The 12,020-nt window shown below is 44.4% G+C and overlaps 1 protein-coding gene across 1 annotated transcript; it reads left to right on the top strand.

Annotated features, from left to right (window-relative positions):
• The first annotated feature begins 3,127 nt into the window (after positions 1-3,127).
• On the top strand, positions 3,128-12,020 carry GPA33 (glycoprotein A33). The gene is made up of 7 exons (XM_036381077.1): positions 3,128-3,176; positions 6,628-6,779; positions 7,640-7,850; positions 8,389-8,547; positions 10,805-10,918; positions 11,368-11,491; positions 11,921-12,020. Exons 1-7 carry the CDS (start codon positions 3,128-3,130, stop codon positions 12,018-12,020), a joined length of 909 nt encoding a protein of 302 aa, XP_036236970.1.

Raw genomic sequence — 12,020 nt, 5'->3', positions numbered from 1 at the left:
AGAGCTGCAAGTGGTTGGGTATCTGTCATTGGTGATTAATGTATTCATTCATAGATGAACCTGAACTGAACACAAACAGGTGCTGTCCTCTTAGGAAGGAAAGGTGGGATCTTGATGTTCCTCCTTCTCTTTACTCTCTTTACAGGATTCACAAAGATTTATAGAGCTAGCATGCTGCTACCTGTGCATATTCTTCATTGGCTTTCATAGTCAGGCCTTATCAGAGCGTGTGCTTTTGGCAACACAATGAAGTCACCCTGGTTTTGTACTGAAGCTTTTCATGTCAATGGCAGTTTTACTTAAATAACATAATAATATCCCCTAAAAATTCTATGTATCAGCAAAAGGATTCCCCAGAGCTGCAGCCATCAGCAAAAATAATACTTCAAGGGTTTGCATTGCCCACAGGTGAGGGATGAAGAAGCTGATATGCAAAGCTTTGGCAGTGTTGCTGGTTACCAGTGGCAGCTCTTTTAACTGTGGTGCCAATGCCTGTGAGCTTTGGAGCTCCTGCTAGAGAGAGAAAGAAAATCAACCTAGAAACAAATATAAAATCTCTTAAAATTGCCCACATTAAAGCAGTCTGCTCCTGAAACCCCCAATAAGAGCTGTCAGGGAAAAGTGACAGGATAAAAGTGCCTAAATATCCTTCCCAATCTAGGCTTAAATAACTCAAAAAAGTTATAAATATAGAGCATCTAAAACAAGCATCTTAATATCAGACTTCTGTAAGTATCAGGTGCTGAAGCATAACTCTCCACAATACCTAGTAAACCAGTCTCAGCCAAGTCTCCAAAACAACAAAATATAATCCATCTCAGTGCTAACTTATTTACCTGTGATGCATCAGAGTGGCTGATAGAGGCAGGGTAAAAATTTCCCCAGCAGTGAATCACTTTCATACCAACATGAGATGAAGCAGTCTCTGTGACTACTCACTCTACCATATTTCCCTGTCTGCCTGGCTGCACAAAAGGTGAGACCCATCACGTTGTGAAACCACAGATTCTTGGAATGGAAGACAAGTATTGATGCCTAAGAGGTACCATTTAGATTTCTCTCTTACCCCAACTGATTGGGATTACTGATTTTTACAAGACAGAAGGACCTTCCCATCTTTAAGATTGCTGTCTGTCCATCAAATCAGTGAAGTCAGTTTTTAAGTTAGTGGGAAGAAGAGAGGAAAGAGAGGTTGTATAAATGATCGTGTGAAGAGGATGACAGCAAGCTGACCAAATTGGTTATAGTCTCTGCACTCTACTAACTTTCTTTGGTTATGTGAATCTGTTATGTGAAGAACTGAGAATGAACACTGGAAGTGTGGGCAGATGGTGTACAGTGATAGCATTTCTGTCACTACCTCTGTTCATCAGACTCAAAATATTAAATGGGAGCAAAATCAAAAGCGGAAGCTGGAGTAAAGATCCTGCAAGTCTCTTTTTGCAGTCTTTAAGGGAGGTAAACATTTAAGAAACTCCTCCTTGTGCAGAACCTCATTCTTGTGGGCTCCAAAGACAGGAAAGGAGACTACTGACCTTGCTCCAGCTTTGTTTACATCTTAAGTAATTTACAGTTAACATTTTGAGGTTAGTTAACGAGCTGGTTTTGGGAAATGTCTCCCCTTCTCTTTGTAGGGTCCTTCCCATCTTGTGCAGTCGGTCAAAGATGAGACACAACAGGATGAATTTTCCTACCAGCGGTCCTCATTTGGAAGATTCCTGAAGAATAAAGTTTCTGTATTTTATGCGCTTTATTTTGTTTTGTGCTAACAGTCTGAAGAGAACTGAGGTTATGCATCAAGCACAGAAGTACAGATAGATGGTCCTTTCTATCAGAGGGATTAGATTTCCAGTCACTCCTAAGTTCCATTGTCTTGGAGGTATTTTGAACAACTATAGACCAAAAGGCAAATCTTCAGTGTGGCTTCTGGCAGATTTACCACACAAGCCTGAGGTCAGCACAAGAGCAAGATACAGATCTGCTTTACTGCACTGAACACAGCTATCCAGTGTCAACAACTACTTTTGAGGAAGCCTCCTTCAAAATCCTCAACAAAGTTCATCAATTATATACTGCATTCTACAACTAATTTCATCTCAAAATGATATCTAAGAACATGATGTCCCATCTAGATGCCTGAAATGATCACTCACACCCCAAAAGTGACTTTGTCCCTCAAATGGCTAGAAACAGCATAGATGATTATCCCACATGGACACATCCCTCGCTGCCTAGTGGCAGTGAAGTGTTTAGAAGACACACTGCCCTCAGTTAATGTCAGATGTTTGCCTTGGCTGCATCAGTCCCCCTTTTACTCTTCAGTCAGTTATAGTGGTTATTGGTGACTCCCAAGTGCTCATCCAGAGCAGGTGAGCAGTGCTGGCTGTGCTGTGCCCATGCCTCAACAGACCAATCACCAGAGTGCTGGAAACCATGGCCTGGGAGATCTGTCCAGCCTTCTGCACAGACAGGGAGCAGCCCCTTTGGTACCTGTGCCTGTTGTGCAACACACACTGGGCACTGGAACAGCAAGCATCAGAGAGTAAGAACCTGGCTGAGATGCATCTCACTTATATTTACATAACCCATTAGTCATCCAACTGCCATAAACTATGCATTTGTATGAGTATTTAGAGTAAATGGAGCTAGGCCCCTCAGGTCATTAAAGCCTGGATGTGGGCTGCTGCCTGCATTGTGAAACACTTTAACACCTTTTAAACTCTGTTCCTTAATAAATATTTGAGAAAAACGAGGTTTATCTTCCCCTAGTTGCCTGTCATCACATGCATGACTTCAGCTGCACTGCACACTCCACCCCCAGTCCCATCACACCCTTCCCTTGCTCCGTGCACCTGCGTGTTGGGAGAAACGGGGAAAGGCCATTTAACTGCGGGAGAAAGTTCACAACTGGGGAAGGAGCTCCCATGTTTACAGAGAGCCGCTGGTGATGTGGCTTGTCATTCTGGCTGGGAGGGGAGGGGCAGGCTGGGGCAGAAGCACTTTTAAAAGAGACTGAGGAAGTGAACCTGCGATGCCACTGCAAAGCAGTCCTTCAGGGAAAGCCAATTACCTACCCAGCCTCCTGGAGATTACAAGGAAGAGCACCTTGAGGTGAAACAAAGGAGAGATGAGGGGGACGGCAATGAAAGGACTTGGGCTCTTCATTTTCAGTGCAAGTGAGTACTAATTTGGTTATGTCCTCAAGGGTTGGCTGGCAGGAAACAGCACTACAAAGTACAAGGGCTCCAGTGCACTTTGTATGCCTCTCTTTTGTTTAGTGAAGGTTCCTTTGTGCTTATGGCCAGACAAGTGTGTGTACCATCTCTGTGCTGAATATCCACACACGTCTCCCAAACTGTTAGGAGTGGGAAAAAATGCTGTTCTTCATGAAGCTGAAAGTATTTTTCATAAAGAGTTTTCTTGGGTTCTGTTAATACAATATCTATCTCTGAAGAAGGAACTTCCTCCTCTGGAAGTCTCAGTTCCACTGCTTTTTATCCTGTCTCATATTCTTATACCAATGCTCCTACAGCTCATGCCAGGCTTCAGACCAAGCTACGCACGTGGGAATTGCTTGGGATTTTTTAACTAAAAATCCTGAAAACCTCACTTCAACAGTAAGACACACAAAAAGGAAATTCACAAAGTTTAAAGTAATCAGAAAAAGTGGATGGGCTCCACATGCAACAAATGTGACTTGGGTCATGGTTTGATGATCATTATGTAACTCCTGCAAAGCCATTGATATTCACTCTTCTTTTTCATGATTCTCACCTTTCATGCTATGCAAATTATGCTCCTTTTTTTTTGCTTGATCAGAATCTCAATTTATTTCGGCAAACAAAATATTCCTGTAATTGTATTAATTGCCTTTCAGTCTGTTAACAATTACTCAGTAAGGAATGTGAAAGTAGCAATGTCACTCTGATTTTCTTCTTCCTTTGTACAAGTACAAATCTCTAAGCAGAGAGAGAGAAAACCATTCTCATTTTTTAAAATGTTATGAACATACAAAATGTCTCTCACATTTTTTAAAATGCTATAAACACACAAAGTGATAACACACAAAAAAGTACCTCTAGGGCTTGAATCTAGGTGACATTGTCTCTCTAGTAGCACGTAGGCTATTTGTCCTCTCTCCTTTTTTGGAGTTCATTCAGAATTTACTTCCTCTGCCTTCAGCCATACTTTGAATAGATTCTGTTTCTGCTCAGAAAAAAATCCCCAACCTTTGAAGAATAAACGACAATTTTAAGATGCTGACTATGAAGTGAAATGTGGTGAGAAGTCAGGAGGAGGAAACGAGCCTGAGTCAGTGACATCCCAGAATGAAACTGTTGCTTCCCTGAGAGAGGGAAGCTCTTTCTGGGATGCAGAAAGAGATGTGGGTGACAAATGAGGAGCACCAGAAGCAGTGGGATGTGAGGGTGACAGCAACAGATGAATAAGTGAGTTACAGGCTGTGCCTCACATGCAGTGTTGGGTTCAGCTGCTCCCCAACTCTGCACCAAACATGTCTGGAAGAAAAGAAAGATCTCATTTATTGTAGGATTTGACTCATACAGTTGGAAGAAGGAAAAGAAGTCTTAGGGTTGGGTGGTTTCTTTGCCTCAGGGCTGTGTTTATGACCTGTCAGTGAACCCCAGCCCAGCGGAACCAGTTTCTGAGTGACAATAAGATCACAAAATGGGTTTTGCTCCACTTCCTAGTACAGACAGTTGTACTTTTCACTTGAATGCAGGAAAGCATCTCTATCCAGTTACAACAAGCAAGGAGAAAGCTTTCACAGGTGTCTCTCATATGGAGGGCATAAGAAAACAGCAGTCAGAAAGAGCCCAGGGGCTGTGCAAACATGGGCCTTGCCCTGGGTTCTACAGGGCAGGGAAAGATCTGGGAGTGGCTGCAATAAAAGCATGCTAGCAATACTTTGCCCTGGTTTCCTTCTCATAACTGTCAGCAGTTGTAAATGAAATAATCCCCAAGAGAACAGAAGCCACTCCTGCCACATCACAGAGGAAGAGGTGCAAACACACTTTGCTATGAACTGTGGGAGCCCACAGAACAACCAATTGTTGGGAGTATGCAGAAAGATGGGAATTTAGGCTAAAAGCAAATCCCTGTGCCAACTGTCCCATGGCACCCTGTGTAGTTACCTGAACTGTCACCCCAGATTCTTAGCACAGTGACCACACAACCCTCTGGGTCCCCACACTGTTATTTTCCAAGGGACTCTTGTTCACTGCTAGTCAAGGATGCGGCAGGGCTCAGCTTGCCAATGGCATTCTCTTACTGACCCAGTGCAGGGGGCTGTGTGCTCTTCCTGTCTAAAAAAGTGGCTATTCACAACCAGTTTGCAATCAGGGTGCAATCTAGAAATCCTTTGCTCTCTCCCTTAAACGTTACACTTCCTTATAGATCTAACCTGGACAAAGATATGGCAGAATGAGGACCCAAAATTAGCTAGAAAGCAACTTTTCAGATGAATCCTCTCCAGGGAACAGCGACTCAGCTTTCAGAAGCAAACCTTCACCACCACATGCAGCATCCCCAGCATGGGTGGAAGCCTTCCTCCTCTTTCCTCCTTACTGCACCATGTTCCTCTTTGCCATGGGAACACCTCTGAGCAGCACTTCCTTCCTTGCCATTTACAGTTTTCCCAAATATTTTCCACAAATGACAGTGCCATAAAAAAGAAACAAAACCAAAACCTCAAAGCAACAAACCCAAACACAGAACCCACACAAACTGTGAGGAGAAAGCAGGTGTTTTTAACCATGGACTCCTGCAGGCATGAAGGTCACCTATGGCAGGGCAGACATAAATGTCCAGCTCAATTCTGAGAATAACAAAGACCTGCCCACCAGGCAATGATCAGACATGATGAATTAAGCGCAAGTCAGAAGGAATTCAGTGTAAAAAACCACCTGCCCTGTGCCCTGTGTGCTTCCCCAGGGCACAGAGGAATTTCTGTTTTATTCAGCTCTCAGCAATTCCTGTGCTCCAGAGGCAGGAGCTGGAGTTTTTGAACAAAGGTGACTACTACCTTACTCAATTTTAGAAAAAACTAAGAGCTATTCTTCCCTTGTTTCTTTCAATCACTCTTTGCTTCTCTACGTTTTTCTATTTTCAGAGATGAAAAACATGAACAGGTTTTGATTCCCTAGCACAAAATGTCACTTTTCTATGGATTTGGATCGAGGCAAGTTATTTGACAGTTTTCCTGATCCTTGAAATTTGACAATATCAGTTTGTTAGTTTAGCCTGAATCCTTAAGACTGCTGATGCACTTGTAGTATCTGTTTATCTGTCTCCCTCTGTACATTCTGAATTGTCAAAGGGTGTCAGTCACGCCACAGGAGGGCTCAGGTAAAAAAATACAGCATCTTTCTAAACTCCATGGCAATATAGGAGTAGGTGAAGAAGAGGGAAACAAGGAACAGAGAGCAGAGTTTAGCTCTAAGCCATTCCCAGAGCCAATCAGCTGCAGCACACATCACCTCTTGCTCAGTGGGGAATGTCCTGGATGACAGGCAATGAGGGGTTATTGTGGCATTTAAGGAAGCCAAAGAGACTACCATGGAATCTAGAAGTTATTTTTGCTGAGTGCAGCATTTATTCTCTTCCTAGTTCTGGTGTCTGCTCATGCCCTCACTGTGGAAGCACCTGAGAGGCAAATCCAAGTGGCAAGAGGAAGAAATGCTACCCTGCGCTGTAATTTTAAAACAAACTCAGCTGTTGACAGAGGAGACCTGGTTGTCTGGAAGAAAATTGATAGCAAGGTAAACTGAGCTGCATAAAGAAACAGATGAGAGGGCAACAAGAAGGGGCAGGAGAGGGAAGCTGTGAGTGGGAATGGATGTTGGAAGAAAAAGACTTCTTCCAGATTTTTTTTTTTAATCCCAGAACTGTGCAAACAGAAATCCTGAGACTAGATGCAATTTATCCCAAATCTAATGCACAACACTAGGCAAGCTCCCACCCCTACTGGTTGGTCTTACAGCTGTTTACTGAGGACACAGCACTGTATGTACTGTGGGGTTTACATCTATTAAAACATGTGAAACACTCAGATAATTTCTAAGCATATATATATATATATAAAAACGTATATATAATACACATATCTTTGATATTATATAAAAAGTTTTAAGTTGATGATAACAGTACATGGAGAGATTCTTTAAGTCTCCTACATCCATCTGAAGTATTGGAAGGTTAAACTTGTAAAGTTCTCCTGGACTGCTTGGGAATTAGTGAGAGGGGAAGCAGCCTTTGGAGATTCCTTCAAGAACTGCCAAGGGTTTTTTCTCTGGAGATTCCTGCTGGGAGAGTTTGTGCAACCATAGAGTAAAATGTAACTGACATGGGTCTCAGACAATTCTTGGGCCATCCTCTCCTCATGGTGAGGAAAGGTGAATAAGCCCCAGCAAAAGAAATCAGATAAGGTGTGAGAAGGGGATTCCAGATGGAAACAGAGATCCTTTTGAACTTCTACGTTTTTATTGGTTTCTTCCCAAACTGCTGCCGTTTAAGGTCCTCTTTTCCAAGCTGCCCCTTAGGAGCGGGCAGATGGGTCGAGGTAGATGGCAGATGACACAGAAGCAGCAGGGACTGACGCTGTGCCCTCGCTGTGTGCCAGGTTGACGCCGTGACGCGCTACTTCGACGGGCTGGTGCAGTACGGGGAGGGCTACGACCACCGCCTGCAGTTCAGCGGCGACGTGGACAGCGGGGACATCAGCGTCACCATGGGCGCCGTGACCATGGAGGACAACGGCACCTACGTCTGCAGCGTCCGCCTCCGGGGCGACCCGCCCCGCCAGTCCGCGCTCGTCGACCTCTTCGTCCTCGGTGCGGTGACACACGAGTGCCACACCCCTGTCACACACACCTGCCCTTCCTCTGATGTCCACAGCAGCTTCAACAGATTTTCTAATCGCAAAAAAAGTTGTCATTCCCAATTCCACCTTTGGTCTTTTCCTATTCACTCCCCGTGGAAGGACGCTGGGATGCGTAGAGCGGGCAGCTCCCTCAGACACCTGGCTGTAGAAAACAGCCTTTAGAGCTGCACAGCTCATTCTCCTAATAACCCTGTAATAATTATTACAGGGCTTTCCTCATGCCCCCTGTGGCCTGTCATCCTCCAGTTATCCAAGGATGGCTCACCTAACACTATCAGGCATATCCCAAAAAACATCTTGCAATTCCTTCTTGGCTTTCCAGTGCTAAAAAGGGAGAAACAAATTAGATCCAAAATCATTTTAAGTTCTTTTAAGAAGGTGGCAGGTGCAAGACCAGCCTCTGCTTGCAAGAATAAAAACCACAGATGCAAATGGGCTGAAACAAGAAACTGCTTCTGATTAATACAGTTCCTCTTTCCTTCCTTCAGTTGCACCATCCAAGCCCGAATGCAAGATTCTGGGGACACCAGAATATGGACAGACAATCAACCTGACCTGTGCTTCTCATGAGGGCTCCCCAGCGCCCAAATACACCTGGAAGAGCTTCAATGTGCAAAATGAGCCCCGTCCGCTACCATACACAGAAGGTATGAGAAATCCAATCACATCAAAGCATTGAGGTCTCTGCAGTTGAGGGCTGGAAAGATTCTAAAATGCAAATACAAAAACACTCTTAAGGCTGATTCTAGGACGTTCTCTGAACAGGAGTTTGAAAAGTTGTCTTTTTGATACAAGACACGCTCGGGAGTAACTTAGCAGGGAGAAAAGGACTCTTACCTCAAGTAAGAATGGTCAGAAAGGCTTTAACTTCATCTCTCCCCTAGTGAGAAAAGCTGCATGGCTTTGGGGGCATCCAGAAATAACTATTTCTCAGTTGCTGGGAGTAAGGCATAACATGAGGAACAATACTGAGTTTTCTGTCTTTACATCCCAGCTTGCTTGACCATGAGCAGATCTCTTTCTAAACTGAAGGAAACAAAAGCTGGCTCTGGAAGCTTTCTCCCAGAGATGACCCCTCACCTGGAGGAAGGGGGTATGAGAAAGTTACACCATTGCTACTTTGAGCATGAAAAAGGCTTCTGGTTCTTTAGGACTGACACACAGTCCCTAATATTTTATTTGCTTTCATTTTAAATCATTTGATAATCTGGAAGGAAAAAGGAGCTGAATTTCCACAACAGGACCTTGACAGAACTATTTATACAGAAATGAGGGTTTAATACTCTTTTAAGTGTATCAGTGACAGAGGACTCAGATTTATTTCATTAAACAAGTTTGTTTTTTCCTGGCCTGCCCAGCTTCAGGAAGACTAAGAGTCTGTACCTAGCCTTCCTGGTTTAAGGGAAGTAAACTAAACATAATGAGACTCCACAGGATATTCCACACTCAGAGCCCATTCTTGCATAAAATATGTATCACCAGGGGCAAGAACTTTATTCATTTCAGTGGCCACTAAGTGGTGCCAGCGCATCACACACAGCCCTGAGCACAGCAGACTTGTCACAGCAGCAGCTTCCGCTGTCACCCTGTTCTTCCTCGGGACAGGAATCTCTGCTGGCCCATTCCCACCTCATTTCTGCTTCATGGGAGCACCCGTGGCCAAGCCCTGTGTGTCTGTCCCCAGGTGCCCCCGGCTGGCTGGGTGCCCTGCTGTCACTACAGGAAATTGCTTCTGTGCTAAGAAAGTCCCACTGCTGCAAAGCGTGCAGAACCCCTCAGGAGACACTCCAGAGCTCACAGTACCTGACCCACATTTTCCCCATTTCACTCACTCAATCACTTTTGATTTATTAGGAGCATTTAAATTCCACTTCCAGACTGAGACTTTGAGAGCTACAAACATCACACACACACACAACCAAAAAAAAAAAAAACCCCAACCAACCAAAAAAAAAAAAAAAGAAACCCAAAAAACCCACCAGCACCAGGAGAGAGACAAGTAGACAAGTAAAGACAAGTAAACACAAGGAGTATGTAGAGACTAATAGAAAATAAAAATTAAAAATCAATCAAACAAGCATATGGCCTGTCATTTCCCAGCTTGCACGCTCTTCTATTATCTGGCACTAGGTGCCAGCAAATCCTAAATATAAAAAAAGTGAGATCCCAGGGAAACAGGAAAGTCATTAAAAAGTATTCAGTCTTTTGCTTTCAGAGCAGGGATCTGGATCTCTCTCACAAGCAAAAAGCATGGACTACACATACCCAAATCAACTGGAGATGTAACAAACAAACTGACTGCATGAGCAGACAGAGCAGAGCTTCAGCCCGTGGTTCTGAGCTGTGTGAGATTGAACAGAAAGCATCAGCATCACTGCAATTCTGTCACTAAAGTTCTTGTTTACTTACACAGCCTGTGTGGCTTCTCCCAGACTGGAAAACATTTCCCCCCACTGCTAAATAAGTCATATCTGAAATCCTAAGAGCTGCAGGACTAAAGGGCTTTCTCTTGTTGAACAAGTTAATTCATCAAGATGGCCAGTTCTCAGAGCCAGGCCCTGATTTGGGCATCTGAAATTTCTCGAAATCCAATGCCAAAACAAAAACGCTTTCTCTAAGCACAGACACTTCTCTACCCTCCACCTACAATTTTCTTTCTAAAAGGAATGTTCAAATACCACATTCCCTGTAATCAAAACAGCACGCTTCTGTTTATCCTCCCACAAATCACTCGAAAACCTAGGGATGAGCATGGCAGCTCCTGAGCAAGACAGAGCAATCCATCAGCTTTAATAACCTCTCATCACTCCAGCCACCCTGGGCTGGAACTGGAGCACTGCTGTTGCCACTTCCTTCCCTGCTTTTATTCTTATCTTTTTTGGCCTGATTTGTGTTTCACAACAGGGCAACAAATCACTCTGAAGAATATCTCAGCAGACACCTCTGGCTTTTACATCTGCACTTCAACGAACACTGTGGGAACGGAGTTTTGCAACATGACAGTCACCGTTGTGCCACGTAAGAGATGGGGCTGCCTTGGGGAAGTACCAGAGAGAACACCTCAGCTCAGAGTCAAAGCATTAAAGGAGGGGAATGTTATCATCTGCTTTCTGAACAATCTTTAAGAGAGACCCCCTTCCGTGGTTTACATGCTGGCAGAGCACTCACCAACTCATTGGGTTAGTCCAAAAAGGACAAAAAAGCTCTGTAGAGTCAGCACTGAATTTGCAATGTCTGAAACTAAACTTTATAGACAAAGAAGAGCAGGTGTTCAGATCCAGGGGCTCCTCCCTGTCAGCAGCTAACTGCTCCTGTACTACCCAGTACAGAATTATTTCCACTTGCTGTAGTCAAACAGATGTGGCTTCCACCCAGTCTGGGTCTGGTGGGGGGTTTGAAGTGCAGTGATTGTGCTGATCATCCCCTTTGACATCACTGCCCCTGCTAACTCCTCCCTTCCCACACAGCATCCATGAACATAGCTCTGTATGCTGGCATCATTGGGGGAGTTGTTGCTGCCATTGTGGTGATTGGGATCATTGCCTATTGCTGCTGCTGCCGGGAAAGCAAGGACACTGACTACGAGATGACGTGAGTACCTCTCCCTACAGCAGAGAATGGAACGGATCAAGGGCTCTCCTTCTCCCTCCAGCACCAACAGATGGAGTGGAAAACTGGGGAGAGAAGAAATCTGGGAAAGCATGCACTGCTTGCTCCTTTCAGTGTCCACCCCAGTGACTGCCATCTCTCCTCATGCGAGATGCCCAGGAGTCCCAGACACCTTTGTGTCTCTGAGCAGAACCAAATTATCCAAACCTTGGATGTGATTAGCACACATGCTATGAAAAATAAACAAGTAGCTCCCACACCTCTTGCATCACCAGCAAGACTGAAGTTGTGGACTTCAGCTGGGTGCAGTTCTAGATCAGCTTAGAGCAGTTTAAGAGTATCCTAACACAAAATCTCTTCAGCAAGGTTTCTGGCTGGTTTTAACATCTCTACTCCCAAACAATGTTTTAGGGCGCAAGAAGACAGAAATGAACCCTCCAGGCAGATGCCAACGAGGCACGAGAGCGAAGGGGAGTATGTGGAGAATGAGGAGAATGAGGAGAATGAATGA

The sequence above is a fragment of the Molothrus ater genome, chromosome 2 (assembly GCF_012460135.2).
Source record: "Molothrus ater isolate BHLD 08-10-18 breed brown headed cowbird chromosome 2, BPBGC_Mater_1.1, whole genome shotgun sequence".
Classification (NCBI taxonomy): domain Eukaryota; kingdom Metazoa; phylum Chordata; class Aves; order Passeriformes; family Icteridae; genus Molothrus; species Molothrus ater.
The sequence above is the reverse complement of the archived record's forward strand: the minus strand, read 5'-3'. Positions and strand labels throughout refer to the sequence as shown.

Bases quoted from the DNA above. Each gene is read 5' to 3' on its own strand.
- GPA33 (XM_036381077.1), top strand. From the start codon at position 3,128: ATGAGGGGGACGGCAATGAAAGGACTTGGGCTCTTCATTTTCAGTGCA. The intron at 8,548-10,804 runs GTATGAGAAATC...GTTTCACAACAG, and splicing joins TCCGCTACCATACACAGAAG to GGCAACAAATCACTCTGAAG. The intron at 11,492-11,920 runs GTGAGTACCTCT...ACAATGTTTTAG, and splicing joins GACACTGACTACGAGATGAC to GGCGCAAGAAGACAGAAATG.